The sequence below is a fragment of the Myotis nattereri genome (assembly GCF_964212035.1).
Source record: "Myotis nattereri genome assembly, chromosome: 11".
Classification (NCBI taxonomy): Eukaryota; Metazoa; Chordata; class Mammalia; order Chiroptera; family Vespertilionidae; genus Myotis; species Myotis nattereri.
The window spans coordinates 11,498,489-11,514,387 of record NC_138086.1 but is presented as its reverse complement, the minus strand read 5'-3'; the positions used below and the strand labels follow the sequence as shown (position 1 = coordinate 11,514,387).

General features: G+C 37.8%; 1 protein-coding gene across 4 annotated transcripts in view; it reads right to left on the bottom strand.

Annotated features, from left to right (window-relative positions):
* ST7 (suppression of tumorigenicity 7) overlaps positions 1–15,899 on the bottom strand; it is a 308,904-nt gene that overhangs the window by 122,992 nt on the left and 170,013 nt on the right. For 2 of the 4 annotated variants that reach the window (XM_081102061.1, XM_081102063.1), the window contains exons 6-9: positions 15,084–15,159; positions 12,947–13,015; positions 10,268–10,422; positions 7,962–8,059 (exon numbers count right to left, since the gene is read on the bottom strand). In XM_081102061.1, the coding sequence (XP_080958187.1) occupies positions 7,962–8,059; positions 10,268–10,422; positions 12,947–13,015; positions 15,084–15,159 (398 nt within the window). The remainder of the gene's footprint in view (positions 1–7,961; positions 8,060–10,267; positions 10,423–12,946; positions 13,016–15,083; positions 15,160–15,899) is intronic. The other 2 variants (XM_081102062.1, XM_081102064.1) reach the window with 1 other exon arrangement.

The following is a 15,899-nucleotide window of genomic DNA, read 5'->3' as shown; positions in this document are numbered from 1 at the left end:
ATTAATGCCAAGAAATCTATGGCATTCCTATACACCAATAGTGAACTTACAGAAAGAGAGACTAAAAAAACAATCCCATTTACCATCGCACCAAAAAAATTAAGATACCTAGGAATAAAAGACCTCTACTCAGAAAACTACAGGACGTTGAAAAAAGAGATAGAGGAAGACATAAACAGATGAAAGAACATACCATGTTCTTGGATTGGTAGAACATCATTAAAATGTCCATACTACCCAAGGCAATCTATAAATTCAACGCAATTCCCATTAAAATACCAACGGCATATTTCACAGATCTAGAACGAACTTTCCAAAAATTCATCTGGAATAAAAAAAGACCCCGAATAGCTGCAGCAATCCTGAGAGAGAAGAACAAAGCAGGTGGGATCTCAATACCAGATATCAAGCTGTATTACAAAGCCACTGTTCTCAAAACTGCCTGGTACTGGCACAAGAACAGACATATAGATCAATGAAATAGAATAGAGAGCCCAGAAATCGACCTGAACCAATATGCTCAATTAATATTTGACAAAGGAGGCAAGAACATACAATGGAGTCAAGACAGTCTCTTCAATAAATGGTGTTGGGAAAATTGGACAGATACATGCAAAAAAATGAAACTAGACCACCAACTTACACCATACACAAAAATAAACTCAAAATGGATAAAGGGCTTAAATGTAAGACGGGAAACAATACAAATACTAGAGGAATCCAAAGGCAACAAAATCTCAGACATATGCCGAAGCAATTTCTTCACTGATACAGCTCCTACGGCATTGGAAACTAAAGAGAAAATAAACAAATGGGACTACATCAAAATAAAGAGCTTCTGCACAGCAAAAGAAACCATCAACAAAACAACAAGAAAGCCCACTGCATGGGAGAACATATTTGCCAATGTTATCACCGATAAGGGTTTAATCTCCATCATTTATAGGGAACTCATACAACTTAACAAAAGGAAGATAAACAATCCAATCAAAAAATGGGCAAAGGACCTAAATAGACACTTTTCAAAAGAGGACATTCAGAAAACCATATGAAAACATGCTGAAAGTCACTAATCATCCGAGAAATACAAATCAAAACAACAATGAGGTACCATCTCACACCTGTCAGAATGACTATCATCAACAAATCCACAAACGACAAGTGCTGGAGAGGATGTGGAGAAAAAGGAACATTCGTGCACTGCTGGTGGGAATGCAGACTGGTGCAGCCACTATGGAAGACAGTATGGAGTTTCCTCAAAAAGTTAAAAATGGAACTCCCATTTGACCCAGTGATCCTAGTTCTAGGAATATATCCCAAGAAACCAGAAACACCAATCAGAAAGGATATATGCACCCCTATGTTCATAGCAGCACAATTCACCATAGCTAAGATCTGGAAACAGCCTAAGTGCCCATCAGCAGATGAATGGATTAGAAAACTGTGGTACATCTACATGATGGAATACTATACTGCTGTACAAAAGAAGGAATTCTTACCATTTGCAACGGCATGGATGGAACTGGAGAGCATTATGCTAAGTGAAATAAGCCAGTCAATGAAAGAAAAATACCACATGATCTCACTCATTTATGGATAATTAAGACCATTATAAACTGATGAGCAAAAATAGATTCAGAGGCAGAGCAACATCGAACAGACTGTCAAACTACAGCAGGAAGGCTGGGGAGGATTGGGGGTGTGATGAGGGGAGGGTAAGAGATCAACCGAAGGACTAGTATGCACGCATATAAGCATAACCAATGGACACAAGACACTGGGAGGCTAGGGGAGGGTCAAGGGGAGAAAAAAAAGGAGACATATGTAATACTCTTTGTAATACTTTAAGCAATAAAACAATTAAAAAATAAAAAATTAAATTAAATTAAAAAAATAAAAAGTGGGCAGAGGACCTGAAAATATACCTCTCCCAAGAAGACATACAGGTATATGACAAGATGTTCAACCTCACTGACAATTAGGGAAATGCAAATCAAAACAATAATGAAATACCACCTCATACCTGTTAGAGTGGCCATTATCAACAAGATAAGCAATAAAGAAGTGTTGGAGTGGTTGTAAAAAAAAGAGAACCCTCACTTACTGCTGATGGGAATGTAGACTACTACAACCACTATGGAAAGCAGCCTGGTGATTCCTCAAAATTAAGAATCGAGCTACCATATACCTCTCCTAGATATATAACTGAAGAACTCGAAATCATGTATTCGCAAAAATTATGCACCTCTTCGTTCATGGCAGCATTATTCACAGTGGCCAAGACATGAAAACAACTTAAGTGTCCTGCAATAGAGGACTAGATAAAGAAGATATGGTCCATATACACAATGGAATAGTACTCAGCCATAAGAAAGGACAAAATAGCACTATTTGCAACAACATGTATGGATCTTGAGAACATTATGCTATGTGAAATAAGTCAGTCAGAAAAATCTAAAAACCATATGATTTCACTCATATGTGGGATATAAAACTAACATCCATGAACACAAACAGCAGTGTGGTGTTGCCAGAGGGAAGTGGGTAGGAGGAAGCGGGGATCCTAAAATAAGGTGACAGGAGATTTGACTTTGGGTGGTGGGCACACGGTACAATATACACATCTTGTAACATAAAACCCATACCTCAAACCTATATGTTCATGTAGACTAATGTCACCCCAATCAAGTTAATAAATAAATATTTTTTATAAATAAATAGGTTATATAAAGTTTGGTTATAAAATCTGGAAATTTATATACCAGGCAAATATCAATCCAAATAAGCTAGAGTAGCCCATCTTATTCATACAGATTAAAAAGAAAATCTAGGCAGAAAAATATAAGGGTCAAAGGTTACTATATATCATCAGAATAATCATCAGCATAAGTGCTTCTGACAATATACCCTCAAAATACATGCAGCAATAATTAATGAAACATGGAAAAAATCAAATAAATAAACCATTGAAAGTGAATGTTCTATCATATCCCTCTCAAATACTGAAAAAGCAAGCAGACAAAATAAGCTAAGATGCAGAAGATTTGAACAACATGGTTAATAAAGCTCAAACTAGCAAATAATACAAACTTTGATAACCAACAGGGACCGCATTACTTTCGAGCACAGATATAACTTTTATGAAAACTAACTATGTACTAGGCCTCAAAAATTCTCTCCATATAAAGATCTGATCTTTGTTCTCTAAGCATGATGTAAAAAATTATTGACAAGGGGAAAAATATAATATATAGAACAAGATGAAAATATAAGGCAATAAAGAAATACTTAGAATCAAATGGAGCTAACTGTTCAACTTAAGAAATTGGTAATTTAAAAAAAAGCAAACAGAATAGAGGAGAAGGAGAAGAAACAAAACAGAACTATATGGGCAGAAAATGCTGGGGAAAAGTTGAGAATATAAACTAAACCAAATCCTAGCTCTTTTGAAAAGATTAATAAAATAGACATTCCTCTAGCAAGATTAATCAGAGAAAAATAAACAAAAAGGTAAATAAACAGAATATAAAATGAAAAGGGAGGAAAAAAATAACAGTATTTTTTAAATCATGGAATAACGTTATGAAAAGCTATATGCAACAAGTATAGTCTCAAAACAGCCTAATACAGAGCAACATGGGAATAGTCATGTATCACTGATGAAAATTTACACAATCATAAGAGCCATTCTGGAGAGTGTACTCTCCAGACATACTGAAATCAAACATGCACATGCTCTAATACCCAGCAATCTTACTCCCAGACATACACCACAGTGAAAGCCTCTCACATGTCTATAAAGATGTTCACTGTAGCATTGCTGGGATAATGGAAAATTGAAGGTATTGGGTCCTTTTAATTTACATTATTTTAAAAATAAATGTTCCCATTTATAATGAAGGTAGAAAATCAGTATAATTAAACCAGTAACAAAGAAGTGTCCTACTCAACAAGAAGCTGGGAATCAAAGGTCACAGGTACAAAGCTCTAACTGGGAATTTGTATGCCATACTTTTGATTCACCAATTCAAATATTTTTTGACTGTGTCTTTGTACAAGGTACTGTGCAGAAAAACAAATATCATACCAGCACTCAAGAAGCTCTAAATCTAGTGAACTTCAATTATACTTTTGTATGCTTTAAAAATTCAGCTCAAAAAACCTGTCTCTCTCTGTTCATTTAGCCCTAATCTTTCCTTAATGAAGGGATCACATGAGTAAGTGACTTGAGATAAACATTGAATATAGGAATAACTGTGAGAAAAGAGGTCAGGAGAAATGGTACTATATTATCTCAAAACTGACATGTTTTCTTTAGTGAGGGAGCCCCACAGAAGATGCTCGAATATTAAGCATCCCCATGAAAGCTTAGTTCTCGTATGGAAACTTGGGTAAGATACAAATCAACTCTGCTCAAAATCCTTACATGATTAAGTATTTGTAGGAACAAAGAAAAGGGGGTAGAAAAATATATATTGAACGACGAGTGTTGGTTACTTCAATGAGAAAGCATGGTAGGAATGGAGGGGATATATATCATTACTTCCTTCTTTTTGACTTGTTACAATGAATATAAATTATTTCTGTAATTTAGTAGGACACCCATGGTGTGTGTAAATTAAATGAAATGGTCTATGTAAACTTCTTAATAAATGTCTGGCACTTGGTAATACTCATGTAACTTACTGATAGACAAAAGCTGAACTAGAGAAAATGCTGAGGATGCAGGAAGGATCCAAGCCCAGGGATGAGGTCATTGCAGTTTTCTCTGGCTATTTTTACAAAGAGCCATAACTGAGAACACAAGACGGATGACTAGATTATTACATTTTCAATTAAAAATAGCCTGGCCTGTGTGGTTCAGTGGTTGAGAGTTGACCTATGAACCAGGAGGTCACAGTTCAATTCCCAGTCAGGGCACATGTCTGAGTTATGGGCTTAATCCCCAGTGTGGGGCATGCAGGAGGCAGCCGATCAAAATGAATCTCTCTCATCATTGATGTTTCTATCTCTCTCTTCCTTCATCTTTGAAATCAATAAAAATATATTTAAAAAAAATAATAATAGATGTTGCCCTGGCCCAGTGGCTCAGTTGGTTGGAGAGTCATCCTGAAGAAAAACAAATATCATACCAGTAAAAAAAAAAAAAATTTGAATTGGTGAATCAGAGCTATGGCATATAGATTTATCATCTTTACCAGTGAGGCTGAGCATGGGTTTGACACCGTCCAAGGCATATAGAACATGCCTTTAGTTGATGCATGTAAGGAAGTTTTAGAAAAAGGGAAAGTTTATACAAAGTATCTATATTTTTATATAGGATCTGATGTTGTGGGTTGAATTGTGTCCTCTGAAAAGACATATTAACATCCTAACCCTTGGTACCTTGTGACCTTATTTGGAAATAGGGTCTTCGTGGCCGTAATCAAGTTAAGATGAGATCATAAGTCCAATTCTAAATCCAATAAGTGTGGTGTCCTTATGGAAAGATGAAAATCTGGACACTGAGATACAGGTACACGGGCAACGGGGGAACTGCCATGTGAAGTAATGCACCTGTAAGTCAAGGAGTGCCAAGGACTGCTGGCAAGAGAAGATGCTTTCCTAGACCCTTCAGAGGAAGGCTGTGTGGCCCAGCTCACCCTGCGCTCTGGACTACTGGTCCCCAGAATGGTGAGAGAACAAATTTCTGTTATTTAAGTCACCCAGTTTGTGATACCACAGCCCTAGGAAATGAATACACCTGGTCATAAACGAATCACAGGTTGGCTGTAAGCTAAATTTAGGTGGGTGGATTTTTGGACTCCCTGCCCAGCATTTATTCCACTGCATGAAGACTTTCCCTTAAGATCTATATTTGAATTAGGTCAGTAAATGGAATTGTAAGTATAAAATAATATTAAATAAAAATCAAACCATAGTAAAGATGTATTGGTTTTAATCATGTGAAATTTTATATGCATATACTAAAAATGATGAAAACCCAAATGGGACTGATGGAAAACAACTGGAATTAAAATCTTCCACGTTTGTTTTTCCTATGAAATTGCTTGAACATATAATACAGAAAATCAACAAAATCTGCTCTTCCATGTGTGCCTGTACTAGGCTAATTAAGGGTTAAGAAAAAACAATAAATATAAAACACCTGTTCAAGGCTGAATGCAGCTGTGCCAGGTTAAGGTAAAGACCCCGTCCTTCATAAAATTCTCAGCTCTTTCAGAGCTGGTGGAACTGGTTGAGTTTCTCTGCTATATCAAGGGATGAAACTTCTGCAAGTTAAAAAGCTTGAGGGCAAGTTCATGTCTCTGCAGAAATCTTTTCTTAAAATTAGCACTTATACATTATAACAAACATTATTTAAATTTTTCTGTCAACCACAAGAATTAAATCCTGAGAGATCCCTTTACAGTACAGCTATCACCTTCAGTCCAGTAAAACCACTTCAGAATCTCTCTCCTCTTGTTCCTATCCTCAGGTCTGGGGACGATACTGCTACTGAAGGAGGAGCCGGGTCCACGCACACACCTCACTTCGATGCTGTGACCTGCAGAAATCACCAGGCATGGGCGTGGAGGGCAGGCCTCGCCCCTACAGAGACTGGGGACTCGCAGGAACCACTTCCTTTCCAGGGACAAGTTGAGAAAAGACTCACTAGGTCTACACAGTCTATACTCAAACCCAAAGCTGAGATTGGAGAAGATACCGCTTCTGCCTGGCCCCTCAGTTCATTTTTATAATGAACAGTTACCTAGTCTCCTAACCCAGAAGACAGCAGAAGGAAATGTTGATCAAGGTTTTCTCAAACTGTATTAAAAAGGAAATGGTTTATAAATACAATTCACACTAGTGTTAGTTTCTTTATTTAAAGTGTTTATTTTTTTAAAATGTAGAAGAGTTTATCAGCTGGTTTCTCTTAAAAGCACAGCTTTGATTTTAAATTACGTAATAACAGCCTCCCTTGTTCTCCTTCATTCTGAAACTCTATTAATAAAGTATCCTGACTCAAGAATCTAGGAAAACACTTGAAATGACTACAATACAATCAGGTCATAATATTATTAAATTTAAGGGTAACAAATTGATCCATAGTTTATTCAAACCTTCCTAACCACTACACATAAAAAAAAGTCAGTTTGCTAAAATGGCTGATCTCATTCTTGGCTTCCAGCTATCGTCTCAAGAGTTTAATAAGGACATCTATTGAGATTTCTTTAATATGCCAGTCACTCTATTAAATATTTTGGATGTATTATCTCATTTAATCTTTGCAACAATTCCAAGTAGTAGTTATTATTATTATTTTATTATGTTACTAGAGGCCCAGTGCATGGATTTGTGCATATTGAAAGAAAATTAAGTAGAAGGTGGCCAGCAGGGCAGGACTGAGGGAGACGGGGCCGGACACACCCTAGAGCCAACCTCCAGTGGTCCCTCCCCGCTGGCCACACCTGGGGTGGTGCCGGGGGTCGAAGGGTGTCTGTGGAGTGAGCAGGGTTCCTCCAGCAGATGGCGTCCCTTGTCCTGGCCTATGGGGATTGGGCCAAAACCAGCAGTCCGACATCCCTCAAGGGGTCCCAGAGTGCAAGAGGGTACTCTGCGAAGTTGCTGTCACTCGGCAGCTCCTGTGTTGAGCGTCTGTCCCCTGGTGGTCAGTGCATGTCATACCTACCAGCCGGTTGGCTGGTCGCTTAGCCTTTCATACATATAGATTATTGGATTGTTATTGTTATTCTCTTTTTTACAGAAGAGGAAACAGGGCATAGAGAAGTTGAGTAACTTGCCCAAGATCATTCATTTAGTACGTGGAGAGCTAGAGCTGGACCCCAGACAGTCTGGCTCTACTGCCCATGGAACCACCATGCCATGACTGGTATTCTCTGCTATAGCCACTCAGTGGGCTCCTTCTCTCTCTAAGTCAGGTTCATTGCTATGTTCCCAAACCATAAATTCAAACTCACATCTCTCATCATTTTCACTGCTTCCCTGGTCCTCCCAAGTCTTCTGGCACACATTGCTAGCCTTCTTTTGATGTAGACCAAGACATTGGTGTCTCGTCCTGAAAAGGAAGATATAGAACACCAAAATTAAAAAAAAAAAAGAAAAGAAACAAGAACTTTCAGCTGATCAGCAGGAAGAAATACAGAGGCCCATTTGCCAGGCCTTTGAGGTAAAATCTCAGATAGAAAAGACTGCTTCTTAGTTTTTCCTTACTTCCAGGAAAACTGACAGCTCTGCTAACAGAGTAAAGTGAAAGTCCTTAGAACTTCCAAAGGTCAAATCACGTGACTGACTCTCTAATCCATGCTTTTGAGTTAGGATGTTCAGTATTTGATAAATAAAATCATCTGCCACCAAGTGCTGGGAAAACGAACATACCCACAATGCATGCGGTTTACAAGCAAGAATTCCACATTCTGCAAGTGTGCATACTTTTGGTAAAGAAGCAAGAGGTGAATCTCAGGTTGCATCCTAATGAATATTTTTTTTCCTTCTTGACATTAAGTCTGGAGAAGCCTCATTTTGAACTTCTGTTTTATATTATTCTTTCCCAAACATTAGTGACATCATAATCATCTCCAGGTCCCCAAAGCAGTCGATTTTAGATGGCAATGTAATACATTCCAGATATGACAACAGAGTATGCAACAAAATGAAAAACTTATCCTAGTGTTAGAGAAAGCACTGACAAGCTAAACAGTTATAATAATAGTCACCAAAATGGCTCTTAAAAAGTACATTAACAACTTCTTATCTTAATCTTTTATTTAATTATATGTCCTTTTGGGTATGTTTCCAGACCAGTGAGAACATACATGTGCTTAATCCTCAATAAAATTACCATGTTTGTGAAAAATATGACACACCTGTTATAGATTAAGTACATGTACAATATGCAGCTATTAAAAGATGTTAAGGCTAAAGTCCTAACTTCTCAAGTTTTAAACAATGAGAACAAGATGTGTGCTGAAAATCTGCCAAGTACCTACAAATTATTTTAAAGATGTGATTATATATTTTGGATATATTAAGGCAATAGGTTGAAAGGATTTAATATACAGAAGAAAAGAAATAAAGAAAGCTTCTTAAATTATATTATAGGCTTTGTAATTTTATGTATTAATCCCCATTTAGTTCACAAAATGACACTAATATGTCTTCAAAATTTATTCTTATACATATCTTTTAAAAGCAAGATACATTTGGTGATTAGATATTAATTTACATATACTTACTGCAAAATATAAATAAAAACCTATATATTAATGTAAAACTACTCATGTATACACAGGCCATAATGAGTAATTACTCAGTCACAGGGAGTAATGCACTCGGTTTCTGCACCAAATCCAAGTGTAACACTAATATTTAACTTTATCATCGCAAATATGAAGGAGATACACTCTTATGCTCCAAGTGGCACGAGGGAGAAATGAGGTGAGAGAAATTCCACCTTAAGGAAATAACCCAAAGTCAGGATGGACGATGAAAACACTCTCTCTCACGAGGATTACTAAATTTCAGTTTAAACAATCAAGAAACTGACAAGTCGGGGGGGGGGGGGCGGGGGCGGGTAGGGAGGGCTTCAGAAACGATTTTGTAGTCCTGTTTTTATACCATTCCCCCAAAACATTACTGACTCTCAGTTCAGTGTACTGCAGTTAAAGGTCTCATTTTAAAGTTATCTTAAATAAAAGAAGTCATCATTTTTAAAGTGAAAATAAGATAAATTAGGAACTCTTCCTCTTCCTCTTTCTCTCTGGAAGTCAACACCAATGCTTCCTAAATAAGAGCTAAATACTGAGACAATCACCAATAACTGTTATTTTCTTAATGGTCCTATTTCAGCCCATGCTATAAAAGACCCATAAAATAAAACCTTTGATAACATTAACACTAATTTAAGTGCTATTTCCCAATTAGGACTTAAAGTTATGGGGCAAAGAAGCACTTGGTAAACAGAAATATGAAAAAAAATTCTAGGGAGAAAAAAAAGGTTACCACTAAACGTTATTACCATTTACTTTTAGAATTAGGAATCTATGGACAGAAAAGAGAATCTGAACATTAATCCAAACAGTAATGAATCTTTAAGTTAATTATGTACTGCACTTTTACGGGAAGGAAAAAACAAGAATAAAAAAAGGCAAAAACCAGTATTTATCCCCATCTAGGAGAATCATATTTTGAACTGGCCTGAAAATTTGCTCTGATTAATCATGTAACAATTCTGATCCCCAACACCTCAACCTGGAGGAAACCTTACTGTGTTGGGCTTCATACTGGGATCCATGATGCTGTAGCTGCTGAGAACGCCGGTAGCAGCCATCTCCAGCCTTCAGGGCCTGCTTAAATAGCTTTTCTGCTTCAGCAATGGTCGTTGCTTCCTCTTCGGCCAAGAGAATATAAGCAGTTGCACACCTGCCCATTCAGATAATAGCCACCGTTAATTACAAATTCAAGGACATTGTAATAACTGTAGGAGTGCATGCAGAAGGGCAAGGAGTTAACGCCAAAACATGCAGAGCGGCCAACTGGTTCATGCACCCATTTGTAGTTGCTGACACAAAGTAATGGTACAAAAGAAATGTATTTTAGCTTAAGAGATAGGATGCACAGTGTTAGGAGCATGGGGCTCACATGTGGACTCTGCCCCTTATTAGTGTGTCACTTTGGGCAAGTTATTACTCTGCCTCCCTGATGGAGAGAGAACAACATGGGATCTATTTGTTCACAATGTTGTTGTGAAGGTGAAGTAAGGGGATGCATGTAAAGTGCTCTCAGTACAGTAGCCAGCATGTGGTACATGCTCAATAATGTCAACTAACAATAGTGATAATAACAGCTGTTATTAAATATCTCCTTCCAACACTCAAAGTTAGAGGTACGATATATAAGTTTACTTCTGTTTACTAAATATAGAGTCTCTATTCTCAAACACAGATTCAGAAATCAAGTAAGTTACTCGCTGAAAAAAACAGCACTCAACATCTCATTACTGTTAGCACTGATTTCTATGTCAGAGAACACTAGAACCTCCAGGCATTGCTATTTCTGAAAAGCTCAAAATCTGATTCAGTCTCAGTAGCAAACAAGAGTTAAATCTCATGCCTTTAACAATAATAGCTACCACCTGTTGCTTAGTATACCTTAAGCCAGTGGTTCTCAACCTTGGCTGCACATTAGAATCACCTGGGAATCTTTTTAAAATCCTGATTTCTGGGCCTCATCCTCCGGAAATTCTGTTTCTTTGTTATGGGGTGGGGCCACAACATTAGTAATAAAGAAACAGAATTTCCGGAGGGTGAGGCCCAGAAATCAGGATTTTAAAAAGATTTTAAAATCTAATGTTGTTCCTCTAAGGTAGGAAGCCAGAAAGGATAAGCAGGTAACTAATGAACAAGGGGAACTCTTGGAAATTTAAACCTTCTAAACCACATAAGAACAATCCAACTGCCAAAGAAAAAGAGTGTAATAGAGAAATGTGGAGGCCAGAGCCGACCACACAGGCCTTCATCTGCTCAGGTCCCTTTTGGTTCCATCCTCTCCAAGGTCTCTCTTGTGGTCATTTCCCTACTTAACGGAACCTCCATCCGACCACAAGAGAGAAAATTAACAGAAAATAAAACCAAATGCTACTTTTACTATTCATAAACTGCATTGGCCAGCTAGGAAAAGGAGGCTGAACTGATGGCTAATGTGAGGTTTTAGGTTACTACTAGTTCATCTTAGCCTTGAGGAGGGGTCTTACAAGTCCTTAGCCAGTCCATCCAGTTTCAGGCAGGACTGGTCAATGAAGCTTAAACAGAATGTGGTGCGATAGGGATGGAAACGCCCAGAAAAAAGCTGTAAACCAATTACTCTGGAGGGCAGTAGATATAACCTGGCAAGAACAAAGATGATACTGAAACTGCCCAATAATTCACTAGAGAAAAGAATGGTATAGGCATTAGGAAGCAATACTTAAGGCTATATGGGTCAAAGGTAATGAAGTGAAAATTGAGATTATAATACGAGTGGTAGATACAGTTTCTGAGGAATTAGCTGTAAGATTATAGTTGGTGGACTGCAAACTCAAGACAGGTTGGAGCTAGCTTGCTTGCTTTGGTCATTTATATTACAAACTAGTGCCCTGGTGCACGGATTCGTGCACATTGTAAGGAAATTAGTTAGCAGGTGGCCGGCAGGGCAGGTCTGAGCAAGACAGACTAGACAGCCCTGGAGCCAACCTCCCACAGTCTCTCCCCACTGGCTGCACCTGGGGTGGTACCGCGGCTTGAAGGGTGGCTGCAGAGTAAGTAGGGTCCCTCCGACAGGTGGGGTCCCTCGGCCTGACCTGCAGGGATCAGGCTGAAACCAGTTCTCTGACATCCCCTAAGGGTCCAGGATTGTGAGAGGGCGGTTCTCAGGTGATGCACCCCCAAATCAGGCTCCCTCCTCTCTGGTTCCGGGGTGCGTCACCCGAGAACTCCCGCTGCCAAGTCACTGCAGCTCGGCAGGTCCTGTGTTGAGCGTCTGCCCCCTGGTGGTCAGTGCACGTCATAGCTACCTGTCAGAGCATCTGCCCCCTGGTGGTCACTGCACATCATAGCTACCGGTCAGACGGTCACTTAGCCTTTTATATATTACAAATAGTATTTTAGGAGGAGAGGCAGAGTAGCACTACTGGCCAAGAAAACATACATCTATGTGAAAATTTATGGGGTAGAAACATGCTAAGAGCTTGTGAGTGAAGGAGAAAAGAAAGAGCAATAGAAGTGCTAATGGTTGGGCAATACAGAACAGACTGCTCAGCTCAATGGAAGATACAGATGATGCATCCTTGTCACAACACAATACACATACAGATGTAAGAAAATGAGGTGATGGGGGTGTTGACCATCCAGATATCTGACAGAAGTCTCATTTGGTTAGAAGTAGAGCACCCGACAGGTTCTTGACTTACTTTGGTAACAATTTTATCTCCCAGATGGTAGAGGAAGCAATTAGGGGAACTTCAACTCTGGACCTAATTCTGACCAAGAAGAAAAAAATAGTTGGTGAAATGAAAATCGATAGGAACATTCAGAGAGAGTTACTGTGTCTTTTGGAGTTTGGGGTAATCAAGGAGGGTAAGGTGAACTTCAAAAAATTCAAAGAAAAGAGGTATGATTCAATGACATGAGACGCAGGAGGAAAATGGTTTAAGAAGGTTGGGTAGTGTCCAAATGTCCAACTGTAACTACAATCACTCTGATCCTCTCAGGAAGAAAAGAGGGGTGACAATTAAGTAACCAATATGGCTGCACAGAGATCTCCACAAGGTCAGATTTTTAAAGGACATGTAAAAAAAGATGGAAACAGGGTGTGTAATGAAGGACTATAAAAGAGTGAAATGAGCTTATAAGAATAATGTCAGGAGAGCTAAAAGTTCAAATTAGCTTAAGCTTACAGAACAAAATAAAGACAAAACAAAAAATGCTAAAGACAGCCATTTATTCCCTGTTTTTAAATTATGTTTAAGGCCTTGTTACCATCCCCATTTCTCCAAAATCATCACAAAAATAAATAAACAAAGTGACAAACAACAACACAACAACATTAAATCAAGGAAAGTTTGTAATTAGGAGCAGCAGATAAAGAGAAAGCAGTATTTTCTAATTCCTATTTTGTTCCTGGCTTCTCCATTAAGGAGAATGATTGTCAGACTGAAAAAGGGAGAAGAAATTAAACTCTAAAATCGGTAAAAAGATGTCTTAGCAAATAACTAATCTATCCTAAATCAACTACCATACTGGGATGGGCAAATCCCAGGAAGCCAACAAACACAGGCAGGCCAAGGAATAGTTAAGAACTCACAAAGAATGGGGAAGTACTAGAAGATGAGATGACCAATGTAGTATAAATGTTCAAAAGGGGGAAGAAGGCAGACTTCCCAAACTACAGAACAGTGACTTGGAAAGATATTCTAATGGATTATGAAAGGGATAGTCTCCAAGCATTTTAAAAAGAAAAGTGAACACTGGAGCTAGCTTAAGTTCACTAATACTACACCAATCAGTTTGCGCTAGCTAATTTACTCTAATAGATTTACTATCCATCAAAGATCCATAGCTACACTGGCATTCTTAAAATAAAAATGGAGGAGTATGGGCTGAATCATGGTGGCTTAGTAATTAACTGAACAATACCAAAGGATGATGATTTCTACATGTCATATCCCAGGGATCTAGCCCTGATGCTGCTATTTTTATCAGAAACATGGATGACACACAGAAGGCAGGCACATCAATTTTGTAGATGACAAGAAACTGGAAAATAAATATGTTGCACAACAGAATCAGAAACCACATAGATCAACAGGTTATAATGGCAGGATTTCCAACTCTCAAGTGAGTATTTTTTCTGAGATCGCTGAAGAAGATTCTGTAACCTTCTTCAGAAAAAAAATCATAAAATAGTTTAACAATGACCACTTGGCTGGGCGAGTGTTGAGGTGATTCAAGCACCAGATGGGTGGCGGAGCTAAATGACCTTTAAGATCTCTGCCAACCCTGAGCTTTTATGACTCCAACTTCAAGAATCTTTCTCATTTTCTGAGATCTCCAGAAGAGATTTCCCAGTCTTCCTTGGTAACCCATAGATTGTTTAACAACACCAAGCACAGCCTTTCCTCTTATCTTTGCCTTGATCTTGAAGTATTTTTAAAAGTGTAATTTTCTCACCTTAGGTTTTTATTATGTTTTCCCCACTAGCAGAAGTTCTATCTAGAAATTGTGATGGCACAGATGAGCATTCTATACCTGTAAAAGTTTCCCTGTCAAAATGTTTTAGGTATGTAAAGAATAGTATTTATTTTATGTACTTACAATATCCCATGGATAGCCCTTAAAGGATTTAATTTAGCATCACAGCAAACCACTGAATTGCTCTCTAAAATTACTAAAACCACCTTCACAAAAAGTCTTTTTATAAACTAATGTTCCCAAAATAATTCTCAAGTTCAAATGCATAGTTTAATATTAGTATCCTATCAATGGCAACTCTATACATTCAGCAAAGAATAAGTTTTCCCTTTTAAAAGCAAGATTTTCCCCACTTACTCATTTATCTCCAATGCTTCGTGAGCTGCCGAAATCCTAGCTTGGGGGTTTCTCTCTCTCCAGGCTTTCTGCATTACTATTTTAGAAAAAGAAAAAGAAAAAAAAGCAAGTCAATCAATACATATAATTAGGAAGACTCAGTACAGGACAACAGCTGAATTAGTAACATTAGGCTTGGATTACAGGGGAATTTTTCACTACCAAGAGGATCAGCCCAATCCTCCAAAGTCACACAAACACATTCTAACTTGCTATTCAACTGTCCTCCAATTGCTGATAACAAAACTTTCTTATGCTCACAAAACTACAGATCTAAATCTTATAAACCACTAGACTTGTCTCAATAGACTTTGGTAGTAGTTTGTACATACTACTAATGCACATTGTCATAGACTAATATGTGCATTAGCTATTTGTAATATGTTTGTTTTTAATGGAATACAAAGGTGAACCTTATGTGTAGAATGCTGGTATCTTCCACAAAATATTATAATATCATGCGTTTACATGGGGACCATGTTGGAAAATTCATTTAGTGCTTACAGTTTGTGCTAAAAACAGTGTTTCCAAATTCACTTTGTATAAATTTTTCTATGAGTGTATACAGGTGTAAACAAAACAGAGCTACAGATGTAAACAATACAGAGCTAATTGAAACACTAACACTAGACTTGTCTCAACAGACTTTGAAAGGAAAATAAATAAAATAAACCTTAAAGGCTAATTTGTCTTTTATAATCTTAGAAAAAATCTTGATTAAGACTTCTTAATCAAGAGGCACTCTAACAGACATTTAATATTTATTTTGCTCATTAA